This window comes from Zootoca vivipara, chromosome 16 (assembly GCF_965207765.1).
Source record: "Zootoca vivipara chromosome 16, rZooViv2.hap1.1, whole genome shotgun sequence".
NCBI classification, from domain to species: Eukaryota; Metazoa; Chordata; class Lepidosauria; order Squamata; family Lacertidae; genus Zootoca; species Zootoca vivipara.
In genome coordinates, this window is record NC_142599.1 from 23,268,240 (window position 1) to 23,292,496 (window position 24,257).

Sequence of the window (24,257 nt, forward strand, 5' to 3'; positions counted from 1 at the left end):
ACAGTGAATTTAATAATCTTGGGCACTGCAGGGAAAGAGCTGGGGAAACTGCAGCTCAATCCAATGTAAGAACATAGAAAGCTGCCCGATACAGACCCATCTGACAATCCTACCTCAGCACTGTCTCTACTGACTAGTAGCGGCTTTCCAGGTTTTCAAGCAGGGGACATGCTCAGTCCTAGTTGGAGATGCTGGGGATTGAACCTGGGACCTTCTGCAGACAAAGCCAATGCTCTACCATTAAGCTGTGGAGGTTCTCTTAAAAATAATAGCAAGATTCTAGTCCTCATGGTACTGGGGGAAAGCACTAATTTAAACATGGGCGAAGGAAGCTGTCTTATACAGAGTCAGACCATTAGTCTGTGCCCTCTAGTGTTTCAGATGGACGGGGGGGGGGGGCGGCATTCCCAGTCCTGCTTGGAGATGCCAAAGATTGAACCTGGGAGCATCTACATGCAAGGCAGACCCACCCACCACCACCACCACTGAGACACAACACTCAACCACTTCCCTCATGCAGGCAAAATATGGCAACAGCTCCTGAAGTATCCGCCTTCTCCCTGCAGCTCTGAGGATGTGAGATAAGAAGATGCTAAAAAAGGCCTGGCTGCTTCTGCAAAGGTCTCAACAGGCAACTGATGTCAAGAGCCAGAAGGCACACACACAGCCCACAGAAATGCCTTTGGGGCTGCTATTTAACTTGTGAAGGAAATCACGCACGCCCCCCCCCCCCCCGGGAGGAAAGTAGGGGCTTGGCTTGGCGATCTGGGGCATGCCATGTCACCGACGACGTCAGCAAAAACTGCCAGAAGGGAAACCTCAGCAACACCGATGGCAAGCAGCAACGCTGCTGGCCTGACCCCTTCCATCCGGACGTCTTCTCCTGTTTTGACGACATTTGCTGCATTGATGGGGTTTCTCCCCTCCCTTCTCTCGCTGACAAAATGTCAACGAAATAAATGGCTACTAGCCACAATGGCGATGCTCTGCCTCTGTGGTCAGAGGCAGCAAAGCTTCTGAATATCAGCTGCTGGAAACCACAGGAGGGGAGAGGGCTCTTGTGTTCAGTCCTGCTTGAAGGTTTCCAACAGACATCTGGTTGGCCACTGTGCAAATAGGATGCTTGTGTCACGGTCCGGTCGGCGGGCGGTTGAAGCCCTGGCTGAGGACGTCAGGACCAGAGGCAAGATGGTGATGTAGAAGCAGGAACAGGTGCAGGGCTGAGGGTCCAGCAGCAGGCAGTCGCAGGGTCAAGGAGCAAGGCAGAGGCGAAGGTCTGGGAGTCAAGGAGCAAGGCGTCGGCAAGGCAAAGGTCCAAGGGTCGAGGATCAAGGCGTCGGCAAGGCAAGGGTCCAAGCGTCAAGGGTCAAGGCGTCGGCAAGGCAAGGGTCCAAGGAGCAAAAGGCCAGAGGCAACCAGGCAGGGATAGCGTTGCTGTGGCAAAGAGCTGAAGGGAAATGCTGAGCTTTTATCCCTCCCAGCTCCTGCCACCAGGTGCAGTGAGGTACCAAGTGGCCTCACCTGAGTGACCACTCCTTGCCTCTCCAGCACAAGCTGAGGTCTTCACCTGAGTGGCCACTCCTTGCTTCTCCAGCACAAGCTGAGGCAGGCCCCAGTCCTGCAAAGCACTACAGGCCCCAGAGCCTGACTCCTGCCCATACTCCTGACAGCTTGAGTAGGTGGGCCACTGGCCTGATACGGCAAGATCATTTATATTATATATAAGATCATTTGTATTATAAATAAAGAAGTGGATCCAACAACAGGATGTTGCAGCACAAAGTGCTCCTGTTTGCTGTTGGCCATAGTGACATGTTCTCCATGCTTTTGTAATGTCCAAGTTACAGTAGATTAGTAATTTTTAAAAAAATGCATTATCCACGTAAAGCCGGCTAGGAAGAGTGTTTGGGAGTTTGGACTAGTCCAGAATACGGCTGCCAGTTTTATGAATAGGGACCTACCGGTTCAGTCATCTTTCACCCAGTGCTACTTGGAATTGTTTTGTTTCCTTTCTCTGAGCATTTATATCCTCCCTTGTTACAATAAGATAAGACTCAAGACAGCTAACAAATAAAGATATAAATCACAGCTGAGGAAACCTAACAAAGGTAATTTAAAAAGAAGTAAAAAAAAATAGACAACATAATTATATTGTTGGAGGTCTGCTATACAGATGTAGTTGAGAGATTCTGGGCAGATAAAAGAAAGCACATAGTTAAACTATGGAACTTGCTCCCACAGGAGGCAGTGGTGGTCACCAACTTAGATGGCTTTAAGAGAGGGTTAGACCAGGGGTCAGCAACCTTTTTCAGCTGTGGGCCGGTCCACCGTCCCTCAGACTATGTGGTGGGCCGGACTATATTCTGAAAAACAATATGAACGAATTCCCATGCCCCACAAATAACCGGAGATGCATTTTAAATAAAAGCACGCTGGAAATAGCACCCCTGCTGGAAATAGTTTTGTTGAAGCAAGCCTATCAGGACATTCGGAATGTTGACACTTCAAGTTTCCATCCAACTTTTAGGCTATCGTCGACCTCATTTTTATGTGTTAATGTTTCAAACAGTTGCTTTCAACTCTCGCTCTCACCATGTATTCTTTTTTTGCAAACAGCTTGGAGGTTTCCTTTGCCGGGGGGGGGGGGTTACCGTCTTGCCAGGCATGAATGTTATGAAATAAATAAATTTGCTGGCTGTGTAACAAATGGCACTTTAGGGACTGGAATTAGCGGGACTGATCAGCAATCTTTTGGGGCGCTCTCTAAACCAACAAACCATTGCAAAAAAAAAAATTGGGTTGGGCTTTGTTATCTAGAAACGTGGCTGCTTTCATTCCACCTTGAGCAGCGAAAGCCAGTTCTGGAGGCCAGGCCTGTGAGGAAAGACTCTCGCCAGCCCCCAGGAACCCTCATGGAATTCTATGGAATTGTAGGATCGGAAAGGACACCAGTGGGTTATCTGGGCCTACACCCTGGCATGATTACCAGACACCCCCCCCCCTTTCCTCCTCTTCTGCTGTAGCCCCATGCCAGGGGTGACTTACTAGTGGAGAAGGTGCCATCCGTGTGGACAGGAGGGGTGGAAGGGAGGAAAGGCGGGTGTCCGACGAAGAAAGACCGCAGCGAACGCTCTGAGAGAAGCGGGGAGCGCTGGGCAGGGATGTTCTCGCAGCTCCCAACGCTGTTGTGGATCTTGAGGTTCAGCGGCTTGTTCTTTTTCTTAGCTCTGAGGGAAAAGGAGGAGGTAAGGCATGAGGAAGAACCACAATGGGAGGAAGATAATGCATACCGTACTTTCCCCGTGTACATACCTGCCAAGTCCTGGACGGAAAAATCTGGGATCGGAAGCCCACGACACAGGAAGTTGCGTAGACGCAACTTCCGGCGGCGCTTTGCCCTTCTATGGGCACCAGAAATGGCAGCGTCAGCGCCGGAAGTCACTTCTACGCATGACCGGAAACGTGTAAAAGCTACTTCCGGCACCAGCGCCACCATTTTCTGGTGCCCATAGAAGGGCAAAGCGCCACCGGAAGTTGCATCTATGCGTTTCCGGACACACGTAGAAGCGACTTCCGGCGCCGGCGCCGCCAGTTTCTGGTGCCCATAGAAGGGCAAAGTGGCACCAGAAAAATGGCCGCCAGCAGAAGCGGATTTAAGGGAGAATAACGGGATAAAAACCTATACGGGAGACCACCGGGAAACGGTAGGAAAAAAGGGGGTTTCCCAGCGAAAACGGGATACTTGGCAGCTATGCCCGTGTATAAGACTACATGTATGTTTGTTTCGTTAAAAAATCATGCTAAAAAGTGAGGGTGAGCTTATACATGAGATAGGGCATAGGGTGGACGTTAGATTGGTTGCTGTCAGCGGCTGTTGTGCATGTTATTGGTTGCTGCATCAATGGGTGGTGTTGATTGGCTGACGCTCCAGCAGTTGGGCGATTGGCAGCTTCTGCTGGCGATGGGACAGACGGGAGGCGGATTTTGCGACGCATGTGGGTGAGTTATTTTCAGCAACCCCCCACAAAAACAGCTCAACAACTCTGGGCAATCCTCCGCAAGAAAAGCTCAACAACTCTGTGCCATCTCCCCCCATTTTCTTAAATTTGAGTCCCCCCAAAATAGGAGGAGTCTTATACATGGGGGCGTCTTATACACAGAAAAGCACGGTAGTTTTCATGGATTGGAAAACAACAACAACAACCACATGCAAGTAAAGGAGAGGCCAGGTCAGAGGAAACAGACAAGAAGCTGCAACAGAGCAGTCCAAGGACCCACCTAGCTTAGCATCCTGCCTCTGACAGTGGTCAGCCACCCAAAGCTTATAGGAAGCTCTCTTGCAGGTGCCAGACAGAAGGTGTTCTAGTTGTCTGCTCGAGCTTTTAATGGGATAGAACGGTGCAGATCTCAGACCCTCCAAGTGTCCCTATTTTCCAGGGACAGTCCCAGGTTTACAGAAACCGGGAGAGCAGAAGTCAAAAAACCCCACTCAGCCATGTAGCTCACCTAATGACCTTGGGCCAGTCACCATCTCTTAGCCTAGCCTACCTCCCAGGGTTGTTGTGAGGATGAAATGAAATGGGGAGGAGGAGGAGAATCATGTACACCACCTTGATATCCTTGGGAGATAAAGGTGGTGTATAAATGTGTGTGTGTGTGTGTGTGTGAGAGAGAGAGAGAGAGAGAGAGAGAGAGAGAGAGAGAGAGAGTGGCATAGCTGTCAAGTTCTCCCTTTTTTTAAGGGAAATTCCCTTATGCTGAATAGGCTTCCTCGCAAGAAAAGGGAAAACTTGACAGCTATGGTGTGAGGGTGGATGGAATGGAGTGTGCTGGGAGAGAGCCTGACTAGAACATAGGCTGATGAAATTAATATGAGGTACGATTATTGCTAGTTTAAAACTCAGCACTCAAAACTGTTATATTGTGCAGCAGGTCTGAGAAATATCTGAGAAATATTCGCTCAGAGATAACCCTGGCGTTGGCAAAGGAGAATTTCTGGGAGCAGAATTCTTTCCCCATCTCAGCCTCTGTTGCTTATACAGGAATAGGGGGCATCATAGCTGCCAAGTTATCCCTTTTTTACAGGGATTTTCCCTTATGCTGAATAGGCTTCCTCGCGAGAAAAGCGAAAACTTGGCAGCTATGGGGGGCATCCTCACCAGCAGGAACCAGGAGGGCTCAAATGCAGCGTGTTCCGCCCTCTTGTGGCGGGAAAGGGAACGGGCGTTGGAACGCAGCCCCGACAAAGTCAACCGGGGCCATTTCTCCTCAGCTATTTCTCCATTAACTCTTCCCAATTTATCTTGCCTAGCCTGCAAACACCCTGATTTATGTCAAGACTGGGATGATACATCTTGCGCCTCCTCCTGCCCCCTACACCCAATTGACAGGTGTTTTAGGAAAAGCCGCCTCAATCCATCTCTGTCTCCTAGGCAATTTCCCTCTTTGTGGAGAGCTCTCCCTCCCCCCGCCTTCCTTCGAACCGTGCAAGTTCAGCCAAGCAGCGATGCTGAGCTCTAAGCAAAAACCTTGTTAACTTCCTAGATCGGGGAGCACACTCCTGTAAGCTGGCTTTGATGGAGCACAGTATTAAATGCTTCGCTGAAATAGGATCTCTAAAAGTGAAGGATGGTTAGCAGACACCTTCTTGCCCCCCATCCCTCCCCAACAAAAAAAACATTATGTAATCAGAAGCTGGAGATTCTAAAGCAGGTACCCATCATCATGGGGGGAGCTGTATCAAGCGTGAATGATTCACAAGGGTTGATGGACTTGCCGATCAGAAGGTTGGCGGTTCGAATCCCCGCAACGGGGTGAGCTCCCATTGCTCAGTCCCAGCTCCTGCCAACCTAGCAGTTCAAAAGCATGTCAAAGTGCAAGTAGATAAATAGGTACCGCTCCGGCAGGAAGGTAAACGGCGTTTCCGTGCACTGCTCTGGTTCGCCAGAAGCGGCTTAGTCATGCTGGCTACATGACCCGGAAGCTGTACGCCGGCTCCCTCGGCCAGTAAAGCGAGATGAGCGCTGCAACCCCAGAGTCGTCCGCGACGGGACCTAATGGTCAGGGTCCCTTTACCCTTTACCTTTATTATTAACTGCAATTAACCCAGTATGCAGCAGCTAGACTGGTGACTGGGAGTGGCCGCCGAGACCACATAACACCAGTCCTGAAAGACCTACATTGGCTCCCAGTATGTTCCCAAGCACCATTCAAAGTGTTGGTGCTGACCTTTAGAGCCCTAAACGGCCTCGGCCCAGTATACCTGAAGGAGCATCTCCACCTCCATTGTTCTGCCCAGACACTAAGGTCCAGCTCTGAGGGCCTTCTGGCGGTTCCCTCACTGTGAGAAGTGAAGCTACAGGGAACCAGGCAGAGGGCCTTCTCGGTAGTGGCGCCGGCCCTGTGGAACGCCCTCCCATCAGATGTCAGGGAAATAAAAAAACTATTTGCCTTTTTGAAGACATCTGAAGGCAGCCCTGTTTAGGGAAGTTTTTAATCTTTGATGTTTTGTTGCTTTATTATTATTATTATTATTATTATTATTATTATTCTGTTGGGAGCCACCCAGAGTGGCTGGGGAAACCCAGCCAGATGGGCAGGGTATAAATAATAAATTATTGTTGTTGTTATTTATATTTATATTTATTATTATTATTTGTACCCCATCCATCTTGATTGGGTTGCCCCAGCCACTCTGTGCGGCTTCCAGCATATATAAAAACATAATAAAACATTAAACCTTAAAAACGTCTCTGAACAGGGCGGGTGCCACTACTGAGAAGGCCCTCTGCTGGTTCCCTATAACCTCACTTCTTGAGATGAGTTAACCGCCAGGTGGCCCTCAGAGCTGGATTTCAGTGTCTTGACCAACAAAAAGTTCCCTAGGGAGACTTCAGCATGAAACTGCTGGTGATGATTAAAGTGTACCAGGATCCCTTGTTGGCTTTGCCACAACAAACTGCCCCATTGTTGCATGATGCACCGACGGCACTACGCAAATAGTGTCGTTCTGCGCATGGACGAAAAGCTGCATTAGAAATAAATCTATATTCAGGTTCCAGATTTAGGATCCCAACTCATTTTGTTTCGTAAGCGCAGAGAAGAGAAAGAAGCCCTAAAAGGTCACGCAAAGGGAAGGTGATGGTGCCGGGTGCTTGCCCTCCCAGCTAACAGCAGACATCCTTCCTGTGTGCCTGTTGGCAGCACATGCCAGTCAGATCCCGGGGCATCTGGAGAAGCCCTCCGTAGGAAATGACTGCATTGCAGAACCTCCAGAGCCGGCCAAAGTAGCTTGCGAAAGAGGGAGGTGAGCGGGGAAGAGAAAGAAAAAGCATTATACAACCTCTCCCTAATGTGCTAATTGTTTCCTAGCACAGGAAAATGTGACGCTCAATTCCACATCTTGTGCTGGATCGGGGACCCACTGCAGCCAATTGCTTTCATTAGCCAAAAGGACAATTGAATCAAAGGGAGGTTGCGCAACCTCCAGGCTCGGTGGCCGGCATTACTCCTCCTGTGACCCCTGCCAGCTGGAACGCGATCATTCACGCTGTCCTAACAATAGCCATGCTATGGCCAAGGCCCAGCCACCACCTTTCTGGGACCTCCTGGGTAAGGTTCTGAAAAAGGGCAACCCAAATGATCGATGGGGATGGAGCCGCTCTCCTATGAGAGCGTCTGGGGCTTTTTAGTTGCAGGAAAAGTTGAGGAAGAAGGTGCATGCTATAAAATTAGAACATTATGCCTGGCCTGGAGAAAGTGGTGGGGGGGGTCTCTTTCTCTCTCATACTTGGGTCTTGCTTACATGTTTCCCATTGGGGAATATGGTTGGCCAGTGTGATAACAGGCTGCTGGACTAGATGAGCCATTGGCCTGATCCAGCAGGCTCAGGGTTTTTAGTTTAAAGAGAGTAAGAGGCAGCATGATATAGGTGGACAAAACGGTGCATGGCATCGAGTAAGCAGGCAGAGAAACCTGTTTCTCCCTCTCTGGTAACCCTCAAACTGGTGGGCATGCTATGGAGCTGAATGTTGGAAGAACCAGGACAGATAAAAGAAAGGACTTCCATGCAGAACATAGTTAAACTATGGAACTCGCTCTCGCGGGAGACAAGAGTTGGCCACCAATTTGGATGGCTTCAAAAGATGATTCATGACAAATTCATGGAGGAGAAGACTATCAATGGCTACTAGTCCTGATGGCAGTGTTCCACCTTTATGGTAACGCTTCTAGATCCAAGTTGCTGGAAACCACAGAAAGGGAGAGAGAGCAAGAGTGCTGCCATATTTTGGTCCAAAACAATGCCATGGATGGCTCCAAGTAAATGACTCACCTCTCCCCAAGAGAGGTTGGAGCAGAGAATGAGATCTTTCAAGCTCCTGCCTCCAAGCTATATCCTCCAGGCTCCTTCGGCTCGTGGAGAACTTCAGGACCTCTGGCCTGAAGATGGGAGCTCCTTCTCCATTCCATAGGCTCCCACCTGCTAGGTACCCCTGGTCTAGTGAGGTGCCGAGGGGGCATTTAGTGCATCAGGTAAAGGTGTCTGTAGGGGGTCCTGACTGTGGCTTTACAGAGCCTTGTGGTCTGCAAAGTAATTCTGGGTTCTCCTGTCTGATGGCCTTAGGTCCAGGGGTCTCCTAATGTCCATCTGTCAGCTCTGAGCCCTGGACCTGACCTGGCTCCCCACCTGGTGTCCCTTCAGCCCCCAACTATACATGTGGGTTGCGTCCAGATCGAGGGATCATGGTTGGCACTTTGCTTAGGACCCCCTGAAACCTGTCACTCTGCCACAGCCTTCCCCGAGAGAACCAGATTCCGTCACTTTTCTCCATGCTTCTGTAACACCCAGGTGAGATTACTCCAAAAGTGGGTTGGGGTATTGGTGCAGACCAGGCATTTGGACTAGTTCGGAATCCAGCTGCCAGTTTTATTAAGCATCCTTCATCTTTCACTTCTCAGCATTGTTTCAACGATCACTTTGAGCATTTTACTTCCTTATGCTGTTATGATAAAATGGAGCTTGATGCAACTAAAAAGTACAAATTGCAGTAAAGAAAACCTAACAACAACAGCAGCAGCAGCAACAACAACAACAACAACAACAACAACAACAACAACAACAACAACAACAACATGAAAAGGAGTAAAAATCAGACAACATAATTATATTGTTGGAGGTCTGCTATATAGGTGGGTTCTGGTGCCCCTGCAGCTGATCTCTAGACCACTGCTAAATTCAAGAGGTCTTCATGACAAGCACCACTCTCCACCTGTAATTCCCAGTCCCTGGAAGTCAAAGGCATACTGGAGGGAAAATATAGGCAGTGTGACTAGTAGTCATTGAAAGCCACCACAAAAAGCACACACACTTCTCATTCTCTACTGGGCAGGCCAACCCCTCCTTCTTGAGTCTCCAGTTTCAGCCCAACCCCTTTCTGCAGCATGTATTCTACGAACATGACTCTGCAGAAGCTCATATTCTTCTCCCAAAATCTTCCCATTTATCACTCAGTTTTGGGTCATTAGCACCAACAACGCCATCAGTCTCACACATCCCACAGAAGAGGCACACACACACACACACAAACGACACTTTCAGCACATCCAGCACCTCAGATCTCAATGACAAACTCTGAAAACCAAGCGGGCTGGAAGTGCTTTGCTGGTGACAAGTTGTGAGAAGGACTGTCATGTCAAGAGACTCCTTTGTGTTCATCTCTACAAGCAGCTGCGATTCCATGCGAGAGCGAGACGAGAGGGAGGCGCTCCGGGCCTGAGATCCGAGAGTCGGAGCAGACGGCAGCGGTCCTCAAAGCCACAAACACTCCTGAATTCACGGTCCCAAAGAGACAGGGGGATGGGAAATAATAGCTCCCGCTGTTGGGAGGCAATATGCCTCTGAGTCTCAGTCGCTGGGGGAATCACAAGTGGGGACAGCTCCATTGCACTCACGTCCCACTTGCCATGGTGAGTATGTTCTTCTACTGGTTGAGGAGACATGATGCCTATGGATAGCCCCTGGGAACCACCAGTGGGGAGAGTGCTGCTGCGGTCAGATCCTGCTTGTAGGCTTCTGATTGTGGCATCTGGTTGGCCATGGTGAGAAGTGGATGCAGGGCTAGATGGGCCCTTGGCCAGACCCAGCAGGACTCTTCTGGTGCACTTATTATTTTATTCATGGAGTTGGAGGCTCCATCATCAATGGCTGCTACCCATCAATGTTGTGCCTCCGATGTTAGAGGCAGAATGCCTCTGAATACAAGGTGTTGGCAATTGCAGGTGTGGAGGACCCTGCTTGTGGGCTTCCCGCTGCAGCATGGAATCATAGATCTGTAGAGTCGGAGGGTACCCCATGGGTCATCGAGCCCAACCTCCTGCAATGCGGGAATCACAGCCCCAGAGCCCCAGGGTTATGTCCTAGCAATTGACTGTCCCCACCAACGGTCTAGCCACAGCACTTTGCACCAGCTGGAGCCTCCAAACCAGGCCTGGTAAGGACAGCTAAGTGGGGATACACCCCCAGCACGCACACAAACACACCCCCACAATGTCGTGCTCAGCCCCGCTCCCTGGAGCCCTGTTCATAGCCCAACAAAGTTTCAGGAGGGTTCCTCTTTTTTTCTCCCTCTCTCCACCCATAAATCAGTTACAGGCTAAATATTTACCGAGAAAATCATTTCCTAGGGAGCAGCGCCAGTGACAGCTCTCATTATTAGGAAGGATGAGTGATTCTCAGCAGAGATTTTCCCCATAACCCCCTCCTCTCCCCACCCTTCTCCGGAAAATAAATTTAAAGAGGGGGGGGATGAATGATGATCAATGCCTGACATCATTCATCTGCCTCTATTGCTGTGAAGGCCAACAAAAGGCCGGCTGTAGCCTTGGGCATGCAATGGAGTGGGCCAGGAGAAGGCATAGCTACTTAAGAGCAGACCCCTGCCCCCCCTCTCTCTCCAGATATAGGGTTGCAGTTTAGTTAAGAGATCACCTTGCCCCATAGATGTCCACTCGACCACTTCCATCTGTGGAGCTTGCTCTGTTATAAATGGCACACAGAAGACCTTCCTCATTCGCAAGAAATCCATCTTTCCATGGGGCAGCACCCAAACTTTGGGACTCCCTGCCTATTGACAACAGGCAGGTGCCTTCACTCTACTCTTTTCAGTACCTGCTAAAAACTTGTTTGTTTATAATAATTAATAATAATAATTTATTATTTATACCCCGCCCATCTGGCTGGGTTTCCCCAGCCACTCTGGGCGGCTCCCAACAGAATATTAAACAGAATAAAACTTCAAACATTAAAAACTTCCCTAAACAGGGCTGCCTTCAGATGTCTTCTAAAAGTCAGGTAGCTGTTTTTTCCTTTGAAATCTGGTGAGAGGGCGTTCCATAGGGCGGGTGCCACTACCTGGTTCCCTGTAACCTCACTTCTTGCAGGGAGAGAACCACCAGAAGACCCTCGGCACTGGACCTCAGTGCCCAGGCAGAACGATGGGGGTGGAGACGCTCCTTCAGATATACTGGCCCGAGGCCATTTAGGGCTTTAAAGGTCAACACCAACACTTTGAATAGTGTTCGGAAACGTACTGGGAGCCAATGTAGGTCTTTCAGGACCGGTGTTAATGTGGTCTCGGTGGCCACTCCCAGCCACCAGTCTAGCTGCCGCATTCTTGATTAGCTGTTTAGACCAGCCTCTCCAGAATGCTGTAGAAAGTTGACGGGTATTTTAATCTGTTTTTTAGCTTATGGTTGAATTCACGGGTCCGGTCCCCCCCTCCGCCCCGGAGTTTTAAATAGTTGTTTTTAACTGTTTTTACTGATAATGTTATTGTTTTATCATCTTTGTAAGCCACTTTGAGGGAGGGGTTGGGGGGTTACAATCAAACACTGTTTAAATTTTATGAAATAAATGTACAGTATAAATGAACTTCCCATCTCCTGCTATGTATACTTCAGAAGGATCTTTGGTACTGAGCACATATGTATTTTTAGGCACAGGTGCACATTATTGCATGAATCTGTTTATAATAGATCATATGTAAAGACTATGACCTGGGACACCAGAATTCAAATCCCCATTCAGCCATGACATTCACTGGCTGACCTTGGGCCAGTCGTTGTCTCTTGGCCTAACCTACCTCACAGGGCTGTTGTGAGAATAAAATGAAGAGGAGGAGAGCTACATACACCACCTTGAGTTCCTTGGAGGGAAGGTGGGATGTAAATGTAAAAATAAATAAAATAAATAAGAACCAACTCTTGTGTCGGAAGGAATTTGTGGCTCAAATGCATGCATATATTGAGGGGGGGGAATACATTTTTTAAAAAAAGTGTAAATATATACTGCAAGGACACATTTTCAAGTGAGCTTCCCCTCCCCCATTTTTCTTTTACAGAAGTGGGATGCAAAAGTATTAGCTCCCTGGAAATAGACAGATTTTTTTCCTTCCCTAGCTAGAAGGAGGCAGCTAGGAGGAGAGATAAACAATCCGAACCAAGGCAGAATAAAAGAGAGAGACATTGCTGGCTGTGAATAGAGGTGACCAATTCTGTCAATTTCTATTTCTCTCAGTTTTTCATTTTCCCCCTTCTGAAGTTCAGTTGTCCACATCAGTTTGCACTTAAAAGGGGGGGGGTGAGCTGATGAAAATTCACCAGCATTTTAGTGCAAATTTTTCCTCATATACACAGTTCTGCAAGGCAATTTCTCCTTAATGTAATGCCTTTTTGCACACCACTTCCGCTAATGTGATCCATGTTTGTGTTCCTTTCAGCCTAGCACCTGCCTTTCTTCGTTGGAGAGCTGCATTGCAAGATTCAGACAAGAGCGGATTTCAAAGGAGGCCTGCGTTTTGCTTTGCGTGCTGTTGTGGACATTGCGAATCAGGCAGATTTGCCTTTAAATGCTGGCTTCTCCGGCCTCCTCCCCGATCCCTAGCTGTGAGTTGACTTGGAGGTCAACTTCAGCGTGGAAGGCAGAGGCTCTCTCTTCAGGGATCTGGCGCTGGAGCAGTTCCTGTGCTATTTACTTAAAGGAGTGCATTTGTCTACTACGCTATGCCCCTCTCGTATATCTGTAAGGCAAATGTTACACAGATGCCTTAAGTCTCTTATGCATCCAAAGGGACTAAAACCAGTCTGACTTCACAGCCACGGGGAGTGCTTAGGAATGATGCCAGAAATTGTTTCACAGGGAAGGGAGGGCAGTGGTGTAGCGTGGTTTGCTGGTGCCCGGGATGGGTGCATGCACACGCACACTAGGGGGCAGGGCACAGAGGGTGGGTGCAGCCTGCCACAAAAGCCCAGCCCTCGCTGCTGCCACCACCAGGGCAACACCCTGCCAGGAGCCAAGTGGCGTTGTGCTGAGCTGTGCCACCTGCCCACCCACAAAGGGGGATGCCTGGCCAGCCGGCATGGCCCATAGATCATCGCAGCTGCGCAAAGCAGCTCGGGGCTGGCAGATCCAAGTGCAGGGTAGATGTGCGTTTTGGAAAACACTGTCCAAACATGGATGAAAGACCCGGCGCTGGAAACACAGTAAGTGCACCGTAAACTGGAGTTTGAACACAACCACAGCTTGCCTAGTTACCAAAAATATATAGGAGGTAACTGCAGGGCAGTCAGGGCCACATCCAGCCACATAATCATATCCATGGCGCTTTCATCCAAATCTGATCCTCCTTCTACTGGCAGCAGCAGGGGTTTGGTTTGGCCTCAACCCCGACCACAGAGTGGTGCCCCCACTTTGATGCCAGGCCTTTGATGCCAGGACTCATCAAGGCTTATTAGCACTCCCAGTGATTGGTTTGAGGGACTTAGCGCTCATCCCCTACCGAGCGCCCAAATGAAAGGCAAACTTTTGAACTTCTTTACCTTGCTAAGTCGAGTCAATTAATCTTGCCTGCGCTTTCCTCCCCTCCCTGCTGCCCCCACCCCCCCCCCACCCCCAATCAGTTAAGGGCACCTGTGACTTGGTGAGTGACAAGATCGCAAGAAGCACTCACTGAATCAGGCCCATGGGACATCTAGCCCAGCGTACTCTCCTCACAGCGGCCGACCAGATGCCCCAAAGAGAAACCCACAAGCAGGACCTGAACAGAAGAGCGCTCTCCCCTCCTGCAATTCCCAGCAAGCAGTAGCAGCCATTGATAATAATAATAATAATTTTATTATTTATACCCCGCCCATCCGGCTGGGTTTCCCCAGCCACTCTGGGTGGCTTCCAACCGAATATTAAAACAGTACAGCATTAAACATTAAAAACTTCCCTAAACAGGGCCGCCTTCAGTTGTCTTCTAAAAGTAAAATAGTTACTTATTGCCTTGACATCTGCTGGGAGGGCATTCCAGAGGACAGGTGCCACTACCGAGAAGGCCCTCTGTCTGGTTCCCTGTAACCTCACTTCTCACAATGAGGGAACTGCCAGAAGGCCCTCTGTGCTGGATCTCAGTGTCCGGGCTGAATGGTGGGGGGTGGAGACGCTCCTTCAGGTATACAGGACCGAGGCCGTTTAAGGCTTTAAAGGTCAGTACCAACACTTTGAATTGTGCTCGGAAACGTACTGGGAGCCAGTGTAGATCTCTCAGGACCGGTGTTAAGTGGTCCTGGCGACCACTCCCAGGCTAGCTAGTCTAGCTGCCGCATTCTGGATTAATTGCAGTTTCCGGGTCACCTTCAAAGGTAGCCCCACGTAGAGCACATTGCAGAGGTCCAAGCAGGAGATAACCTTTCCTCCACGATAGCCCTTTCCTCCATGAATTTGTACGACCCCCTTTTTAAAGCCGTCCAAGTTGGTGGCTATCACTGCCCCCTGTGGAAGGGAGTTCTGTCATTTCTTTTATCTGTCCTGAATCTTCCAGCACTCAGCCTCACAGGGTGTCCATGAGTTCTGGTGTTAGGAGAGAGGTGGAATCATATAATCATAGAATTGTAGAGCTGGAAGGGACACCAAGGGTCCTCTAGTCCAACCCCCTCCAATGCAGGAATCTCAACCAAAGCATCCATGACAGATGGCCATCCCACCTCTGCTTAGAAACCTCCAAGGAAGGAGAGTCCACCACCTCCTGTGGGAGTCTGTTCCACTGCTGAACAGCTCTTACGGTCAGAAAGTTTTTTTCTGAATGTTGAGTCAGAATCTCCTTCCTTGTAACATGAAGCCATTGGTTCGAGTCCTACCCTTCAGAGACATACCACTGTCCAACAGTCAAACGTACGTTTTTCCTGATGTTTAGTCAGCAGGTAGGGCACTTGCTTTTCATGCAGAAGGTCCCAGGTTCAATCCACAGCAGCTCCAGGTTAAGCTGGAAGGCAGTCCTCCCTGGAACCCTGGATAGCCCCTACCAGAAAGTATAGACCAGGCACCCCCAAACTTCGGCCCTGCAGATGTTTTGGACTACAATTCCCATCTTCCCCGACCACTGGTCCTGTTAGCTAGGGATCATGGGAGTTGTAGGCCAAAACATCTGGAGGGCTGCAGTTTGGGGGTGCCTGGTATAGACAATGGCCAGCGGGCACCCTAGCATGAGAGTGCCATGCCCAGCAGGTGTGTTCCTGCTAGGAGCACATTTATTGAACACCCCTATGATTTCTTTCCTGGAAATTACAAAGCTAAAGGGATTTTTTCCCCTCAACTTAGCCTGGGACTTGGACATTTGCCAGTCCCCTAAACGGTGTTGACTGCAGGTGTGTGCTTAGTGTTGCAATAAAGCAGGATCGTCGTGTACCGATACCTGACTCATTGTCTAGCTCTAGCAGATGGCTCCTGAGCAAACTGGGACTTCTTGAGAAGAGATAAATAACAGGCTTTTTCCCCAAAGGAGGCTTTTGAGATCATTGGGTTCAGTGACTTAAGACTTACTGACGTGAAAAACTCCTATTAAGGCTCCTTTTTTTTCCTATTGCAAGTGTCGCACCTGGGCGCAATCTCTCCTTCCCAGTTCCCATAAAGCCAGAATGAATCTGCAGCTGCCTTGTGTCAAACAGATGATGGAGAAGAAAAGAGCAAGAGCTCGGAGTGCCTTTCATATGTTGGGAGACTACGATGTGTGGGGCTTTGCAGGGGGAGGAGATGAATGGGGTGACATGATAAAGGTTTACATTACATGGGAAGGGGCAAGAGCACAGAGAACATAGGAAGAGCCTGCTGGATCAGGCCAATGGCCCATCTCATCCAGCATCCTGTTCTACCAGTGGCCAACCAGACGCCTGTGGGTAATCTGCAAGCAGGACCCGAGCACCAGAGCCCTCTCCCCTCCTGTGGTTTCCAGAATCTGGGATTCAGAAGCATTGCTGCCTCCAATCATGGAGGCAGAGCACAGCCATTGTGGCTTTGTTGTTGTTGTTGTTGTTTAGTCGTTTAGTCATGTCCGACTCTTCGTGACCCCATGGACCAGAGCACGCCAAGCACTCCTGTCTTCCACTGCCTCCCGCAGTTTGGTCAGACTCATGCTAGTAGCTTCGAGAACACTGCCCAACCATCACAATATATTATTGTATGCGACAACCGCGGCTAGGACTTTGTTAGCCCAAAAATGGAAAACCCAGGAATTACCAACGATTGAAGAGTGGCAGACAAAAATGATAGGCTATGCGGAATTAGTAAGACTGACTAGCAGGATCCGGAACCAGGGAGAAACAAGGTTCCAAAAAGATTGGAGTATATTTGTGGACTATATGGAAAAGAACTGTAGAAGTTTAAAGACACTTGCAGGACTGAAATAAATCCTACGAATTGACTATAATTGGATGGAATAAAGGAACTGCGAGATAAGAGTTGAAAAGAAAACCAAATGAGGGGAGGGAGGGAAGTCAAGCTCAGCAGAGCATTGGGAATGAGAGAATTGGAAAGAATTGACAAAAAGACAATTGTGTTTGTGGTATTTGTTTTTTGAATGTTTGTTTGTTTTGTTTATCGTTTTTTAATGTGTTTATTTGGAAAACTTAATAAATTGCTTTAAAAAAAGAGAACACTGTCCAACCATCTCGTCCTCTGTCGTCCCCTTCTCCTAGTGCCCTCCATCTTTCCCAACATCAGGGTCTTTTCCAGGGAGTCTTCTCTTCTCATGAGGTGGCCAAAGTATTGGAGCCTCAGCTTCAGGATCTGTCCTTCCAGTGAGCACTCAGGGCTGATTTCCTTCAGAATGGATAGGCTTGATCTTCTTGCAGTCCATGGGAGTCTCAAGAGTCTCCTCCAGCACCATAATTCAAAAGCATCAATTTTTTGGCGATCAGCCTTCTTCATGGTCCAGCTCTCACTTCCATACATCACTACTGGGAAAACCATAGCTTTAACTATACGGACCTTTGTCGGCAAGTTGATGTCTCTGCTTTTTAAGATGCTGTCTAGGTTTGTCATTGCTTATCTCCTAAGAAGCAGGTGTCTTTTAATTTCGTGACTGCTGCCATCAAAATCCTCCTCCATCCATTTGTCTAATCCACTTTTACAGCCATCCAAGTTGATGACCATCGCTGCCTCCTGTGGAAGTGAGTTCCATAGTTTAACTCCGTGCTGTGTGACGAAGGACTTTCTTTTATCTGTTCAGAATCGTCCAATATTGGAATATTCATTGAATGTCCATAAGTTCTAGGGCAGGCTTCCTCAACCTCGGCCCTCCAGATGTTTTGAGTCTACAGTTCCCATCATCCCTGACCACTGGTCCTGCTAGCTAGAGATCATGGGAGTTGTAAGCCAAAAACATCTGGAAGGCCGAGGTTGAGGAAGCCTGTTCTAGGGTTATGGGAGATGGAGAAAATGTTTTCCCTCTCCGCCCTCTTCATGCAATGCATAATTTTATGAACTTCTATCCTGTCACTTCTTTCTTGCCTTTCCTCTAAACTGAAAAGACCTGAATGCTTCCACCTTCCCACATAGGGGAGTCACTCCACCCTCTTGGTCGTAAGAGGAGTTTTTCCTTGAAATACAAGAGGTTATCCCATCAAGCTGTCATGGAAGCGATTCAAGACAGACCAAGACCAAGGAAGTACTCCTTCACAAAAGTCACTTTCAGACAACTCATCCAATGAACATCCGTGCTGGTTTACTTGCACAAAGTTAGTGTTGGCATTCGGAGTTTAAATGCTCATCAGAAATTGAACTGAATACTGAACAAACAAACAAAAGTCTTTGCTTGCCAGCAAAAGGAAAGCAGCGAAGGGGTCGGCTTAGCCTCTCGTGGACAGGAGTCCCACAATGCAGGGGAAGTCACCAAAAAGGCCCTCTCTCATGTCCTCACCAAACGGGATTGCAAAAGTGGGTGGGACTGAGAAAAAGGTCTCCTCTGGACAACTCAAATCCCAGGCAGGCTCATATAGGATCATACTGTCTGGCTCATACAGTCAGGAAACATTCCTGGGCTCTCCAACTTTTTAATGGAGCTTCCATCATATATATGGGTCTTGCTTGGCTATTCCTGGGCTATGCTGGATCCCAGATCCAGCTGGAATTGCTGTTGTTCCTGCCATCTTCCCCTACCATTGTCCCTGAGGCCAGTACGGTGGAAGTGGGGGGGGGCGGTAGGAGATGCTGCTTAACATGCCGTAAAAATGGTCCATGACGGCACGGGCTAAATGATTCTTCATGCAAGATCAAAGAATGGTGCCGGGGAGCTGTGAAATGCCACCGATCAATGGCATTCTCTTGTCTCGGATGCGAGAAATGATGAGCGGGTGTCAAGCCAGGTTCTGGAAGCATCTGTCAGAGAAGTGATGATGGGGGCTGGTTGATGGGCAACAGCCACGTTAAGAGAGGCAAGAGGCAGAGGAGGGAAACCGTGATAGGGATAGCTGCAACCCTGTAGCATTTGGAGCTTTTTAGTTTAGAGAAAAGGTGTTTAGGAGAAAAGATGTTAGGGTTTTATACAGTTATGCATGGCATGGAGAGAGTTTTTCTCCCTCTCCCATAACACTGGAACTTGTAGAAATCTGGTGAAGCTGGAGACTGGGGAAAGATGGAAGAAAGTTTTTCATGCAGCACATTGTGAAACTAGGGAATTCGTTCCCATGATGGCCACCAAATTGGAAACCTTCAAAAGGAGTTTAGACAAATTCACGGAGGATAAGATTACTGATGACAACCAGCCATAATGGCTATGCTCTGCCTCCACTGTCGGAGAAAAGGATGCTGCACTCGATGGGATATTGGCCTGATCCAGCAGGCTGTCCTTATGTTCTTACATTTACTAGTCAAATCTGATCGGGAGGGATACTGTGTCCAGTTCTGGCGAGTCAAACTTTAAAAGAGGGGCAGAAAGACATTTAAATGGGTTCTGAGCAGGGCAATGGGCATGGTTAGGGATATGGAAAACAAGTCCTCATGAAAGCTCATCAGCATTTCCGTGCAAATTTTTCCTAATGCAAACATTTTTAATGCAATTTCCCTAATCTACACTCTTTCTTTTTTTTTTTGCAAAGCAATTTTCCCCAGTGCAATACATTTCCCTAGTGCAATACATTTCTGCACGTTGTTTTTACCAATGCATGCATTTTAGTGCATACATTTTACCCTATTGGATGCCTTTTGGTACTCGTGGCTTGGCTGCAGAACAGCACTGCGAAATCCAGGGGAGTTGCAAATTTGCGAGGACGGCTGCACTTCAGCTCACAGCCTGTTTCAGGAAGTGCAAATTAAGGACGTTCCAATGCAAAAAAATAAATAAAAATGAACCTGAATTTCTCCTTCCATCCCTAACCGTTCCTCACCTTTCCTCGAGAAAATGGGAGCTTGTTTCTTGCAGCTTGCATCCATGGATGTCGACGGCAGCCCCGACAAACTTCTCCCTTGACTGCCATGCTGTAATCCCCCTCTCCCTCTTGCTAAGCAGGATAAAAGGAATCACTGCTCCTCACAAGATCAAGGATCACTTCAGGGGACAGGAAGTTACAACCAGTCAACAGGGTTTTTTCCCCCAGCACTACGTAGCATGGAAGAGAGGATGCAAGCAAGGCAGAGACCGGGCCATCAGTTTGTAGAGAATCCTCAGGGATACTCATTCATTACTGTCCCCCAACACACAACTCTCTGGGGACTATTCCACATGTTTGCCTTCACTGAGCAGCAAATGCTTGAAACTGCCTGGGTGTGATGGATTACGCTTCCTGTCCCCATAAGGCATAAAGCTGTTCACCACACCTTGCAAGGAACTTAGGAAATTTCACTTACAGTAAACCAGGTCAAGTCACACTATTTATCATGGAGGGTAAGGCTATCAGTGGCTACGAACCCTTGTTTGTTTGTTTGTTTGTTTGTTTGTTTGTTTGTTTGTTAAATTTGTATACCACCCTATACCCTTAGGTCTCAGGTCGGTTCACAGCATAAAAATCACAATATAAAAAACAGAGAACACATCATAAAAACAAAAACAAAGGCAGCCCAATAGCCGCCACCACCCTTTCCACAACACTTTTACCTTTCATGAGACTGTTTGGGTGATTGTTTTAATGGGAGAAAAGGAGAATCCAGTACCAGGAGAATCCAGTCTGCCTTAAAGCACCCTGGATTACTTAAACGAAAAGGCTAAAACTAGCCTGCCTAAGCTTCCTTTCAAGCTGCAAAGGGATGCACTCTGCTGCACTCACAAACGTGAGGAAGGATAATATCTAATCAAGATATCCTCTCCTGGCATCTATACACATCACCACCCCAGAATGTGCTTCCTTTCTTGCTTCGAATGTATGTTGGAAATGTAAGGAGAAGGAAGGCATGTTCTACCATATGTGGTGGACGTGCAAAATAACAAAAGCATTCTGGGAAATGATATATAATGAGTTGGGGAAAGTGTTTAAAGTAACGTTTGTGGGGGGGGGACCAGAAGCTTTTTTTTACTAGGAGTCCTAAATGCAGAAATACCAAAGGAGCAGAAAAGACTATTTATGTATGCGACGACAGCAGCGCGGATGTTACTGGCCCAGAGATGGAAAGAAAAGACCCGACCAGATATGAATGGTTAATAAATATGATGGACTACGCTGAAATGGCAAAAATGACCATAGAAAACAGAAACCAAGAAGATAGAAACTTTAATAAGGAATGGGGAGGGGGCAATTTAAGTTACCTAAGAGAACACTGTAAACAACTAAAAACTTTGGCAGCATTATAGCAACACTTATAATGTAGTAAAGACCAAGGTAAAAAATAGATTTTTTAAAGAAAGCTGGAGAAATTATATGATGCAGTAGAAAAAGCTTGATAATGGAAACAGTGGAGGGGAGTAAGGATTCAGGGAATCCTACATGTTTAGGATTATGATCAGTGTTTGAATTCAAATGTATGTTGTAAAATTGAATTTAAAAAATCCTCTCCAAGCTAGTCTGCTAATTAAGGTCATAATAACAGGCTGCACGTCACCTTAAAAGGTTAAGCTTTTTACCTTGAACAGATTAGCAATACAGTGGTACCTCGGTTTACAAACACAATTGGTTCCGGAAGTCTGTACTTAACCTGAAGCGTACTTAACCTGAAGCGAACTTTCCCATTGAAAGTAATGGAAAGTGGATTAATCCATTCCAGACAGGTCCGCGGAGTACTTAAACTGAAAATACTCAAACCGAGGTGTACTTAAACCGAGGTATGACTGTATTTGTTTCTTGCAATTATTCAGATGCTGCCTTCCAGAATACAAATATTTTCAAGGCCACTGACATTAGGTCCAGGCGCAGACAACTCTGGGGTTATGGCACTCATCTTGCTTTACTGGCCGAGGGACCTGGCGTACAGCTTCCGGGTCATGTGGCCAGCATGACTAAGCCACTTCTGATGAACCAGAGCAGCACACGGAAATGCCGTTTACCTTCCCGCCAGAATGGTACCTATTTATCTACTAGTGCTTTCGAACTGCTAGATGGGATGGAGCACTGGAGCAGGGACCGAACAACAGGAGCTCACCCCGTCGCAGGGATTCGAACCCTCGACCTTCTGATCAGCAAGCCCTGGGCTCAGTGGTTTAACCCACACCACCACCCGCATCCCATATAGTGAGTTGCAAAATTAGAAGCAGACTATTACAACACAGTATTAAAAGCAGTTCTCAGTACTACCACCAATAATAATAATCACAAGAACCTCCCAGGTTGGAATAGTCTTTTGAGAGGTCAGTTAGCAACCATACCCCAAATGCAACTTCCAGCAAGGCATCCAAGCTATGGATTGCAACCGAGTTTCTCCTCCCACTCTGACCTGGGCCCATTCCTTTTTCACACCCTCTTGGCTTCCTGCAATATGCAGGAGGCAGGTGCTCGCTCCAGCCTCTTTGTTCAATAAAAGATTGAAGCAGCGAAGCAAAGAGCCGTTTGCCCTTCAGGCATGTTGTTCCCAAATTAATTTTATGCTGGGGGGGGGGGGAATAATAATAAAAAGATGCAATTTAATGGATGGGGGAGGAGAGTTACTGGCAAGGTTGACTGGTTTCCACTATGTTTAATTCAGTGCTGTGTTACCGTCCGATGCACAGTGGATTCAACAAAAAGGCTTTCCTGGGGGAGGGAAAGAGGGAGGAAGGAAGGGAGAGCTCATATTCTTCCCATTTCTCCTCTGCAAAGCAAGTCCAGGAAATGAAAGGGGTCTTGGTTCTTCAGAGCTCCGGGGGCCCGATCAAGAGACCCGTGGGGCCCTACAGAGGCTCCGGGCCTGAGGTTGCCCTCCCTGCCTATCAAAGACCCAGCAGGCCTCTTGACGAAAGAGATCAACCATGCCAGCAACGTTCTAGGTCACCCAACAGGGGAACGAGATTTGAGGTGGGGACTCTTTGTGAAAATCCTCAAAGCAGCATAACCTCCAAGCATCCCGATTTTCCAGGGACAATTCTGGAATTATGAAAGCCATCCCAGCTTCTGATTTGGTCCCGGAATGTCCCTATTTCTTTTTGTAAATCTACCAAAGAATAAAATCAAACCAAATCGGGATTAAGGTTTTCCTCAGGACGGTGGAGGGTGTTTGTGCTGCGTCCTGATGTTGACACTCTCCCTTCTTCTGATAAGAAATGCTCTGTGGGGGAGGGGGGGACGACTGAAAATGTTGGGGGACAAGGAGGGTCAGTTGGGGGGGAGTGAGAAATGTCCCTATTTTTGCCTGAGGGATGTTGGAGGGTGTGAAGCAGTTTAATAATCAAGCGGTATCTTTTATCCCTTTCCTCTTTGCCATGTGCTTTACTTTCTCCGCATGTTTTTATCTGGTGCTGGTCTGCGACTGTGATAAAGTTTGATGAAGATGAACCAAATAGTATATAAATGTTGTGAAAGGAAGTGAAAAGAACGCTGGCAATCAGCACTGAAGGCAACAACGGCATGTGGGGCCATAGCTGCCAAGTTTTCCCTTTTCTCACGAGGAAGCCTATTCAGCATAAGGGAAAATCCCTTAAAAAAAGGGATAACTTGGCAGCTATGTGTGGGGCACTCCTAGCTCTGCAGGTGGAGATGCTGTGCGACATAAGGACATCAGAAGAGCCTGCAGGATCAGGCCAATAGCCCATCTAGCCCAGCATCCAGTTCTCACAGTGACCAGCCAGATGGGGAGCCCCCAAGCAGTGCCACCCTGCAGGTATCTGCTTTGATTCTTTGATTTAGTGGCCTCATTCTCAATGGATAAAATAATAGGAACATGAAGAGCCTGCTGGATCGGTCCAATATCCACAGCTGTGCATAATGTCATTATGATACCAGCAGTTCTATTTTCAGTTCTTTTCCTAGGGATCCCTAGTAGTAGTAATAATAAAAACTTCCCTGAACAGGGCTGCCTTCAGATGTCTTATAAATGTCAGGTATAATAATAATAATAATAATAATAATAATAATAATAATAATAATAATAATAATTTATTATTTATACCCCGCCCATCTGGCTGGGTTTCCGCAGCTACTCTGGGTAGCTTCCAACAGAAAAATAAAACACAGTAATCTATTAAACATTAAAAGCCTCCCTGAAAAGTCTTCTAAAAGTCTGGTAGTTGTTTTCCTCTTTGACATCTGTTGGGAGGGCGTTCCACAGGGTGGGCGCCACCACCAAGAAGGCCCTCTGCCTAGTTTCCTGCAACTTGGCTTCTCGCAGCGAGGGAACCGCCAGAAGGCCCTCGGTGCTGGACCTCAGTGTCCGGGCAGAATGATGGAGGTGGAGACGCTCCTTCAGGTATACTGGACCGAGGCCATTTAGGGCTTTAAAGGTCAGCACCAACACTTTGAATTGTGCTCAGAAACGTACTGGGAGCCAATGTAGATCTTTCAAGACCGGTGTTATGTGGTCTCAGCGGCTGCTCCCAGTCACCAGTCTA

At 47.9% G+C, this 24,257-nt stretch overlaps 1 protein-coding gene across 1 annotated transcript in view; it reads right to left on the reverse strand.

Moving 5' to 3' along the window:
• The window catches only part of KSR2 (kinase suppressor of ras 2), a 184,574-nt gene that overhangs the window by 94,585 nt on the left and 65,732 nt on the right, over window positions 1-24,257 (reverse strand). The window contains exon 5 of the mRNA XM_088660098.1: window positions 3,046-3,227. Coding sequence (XP_088516224.1) covers window positions 3,046-3,227 — 182 coding nt within the window. The remainder of the gene's footprint in view (window positions 1-3,045; window positions 3,228-24,257) is intronic.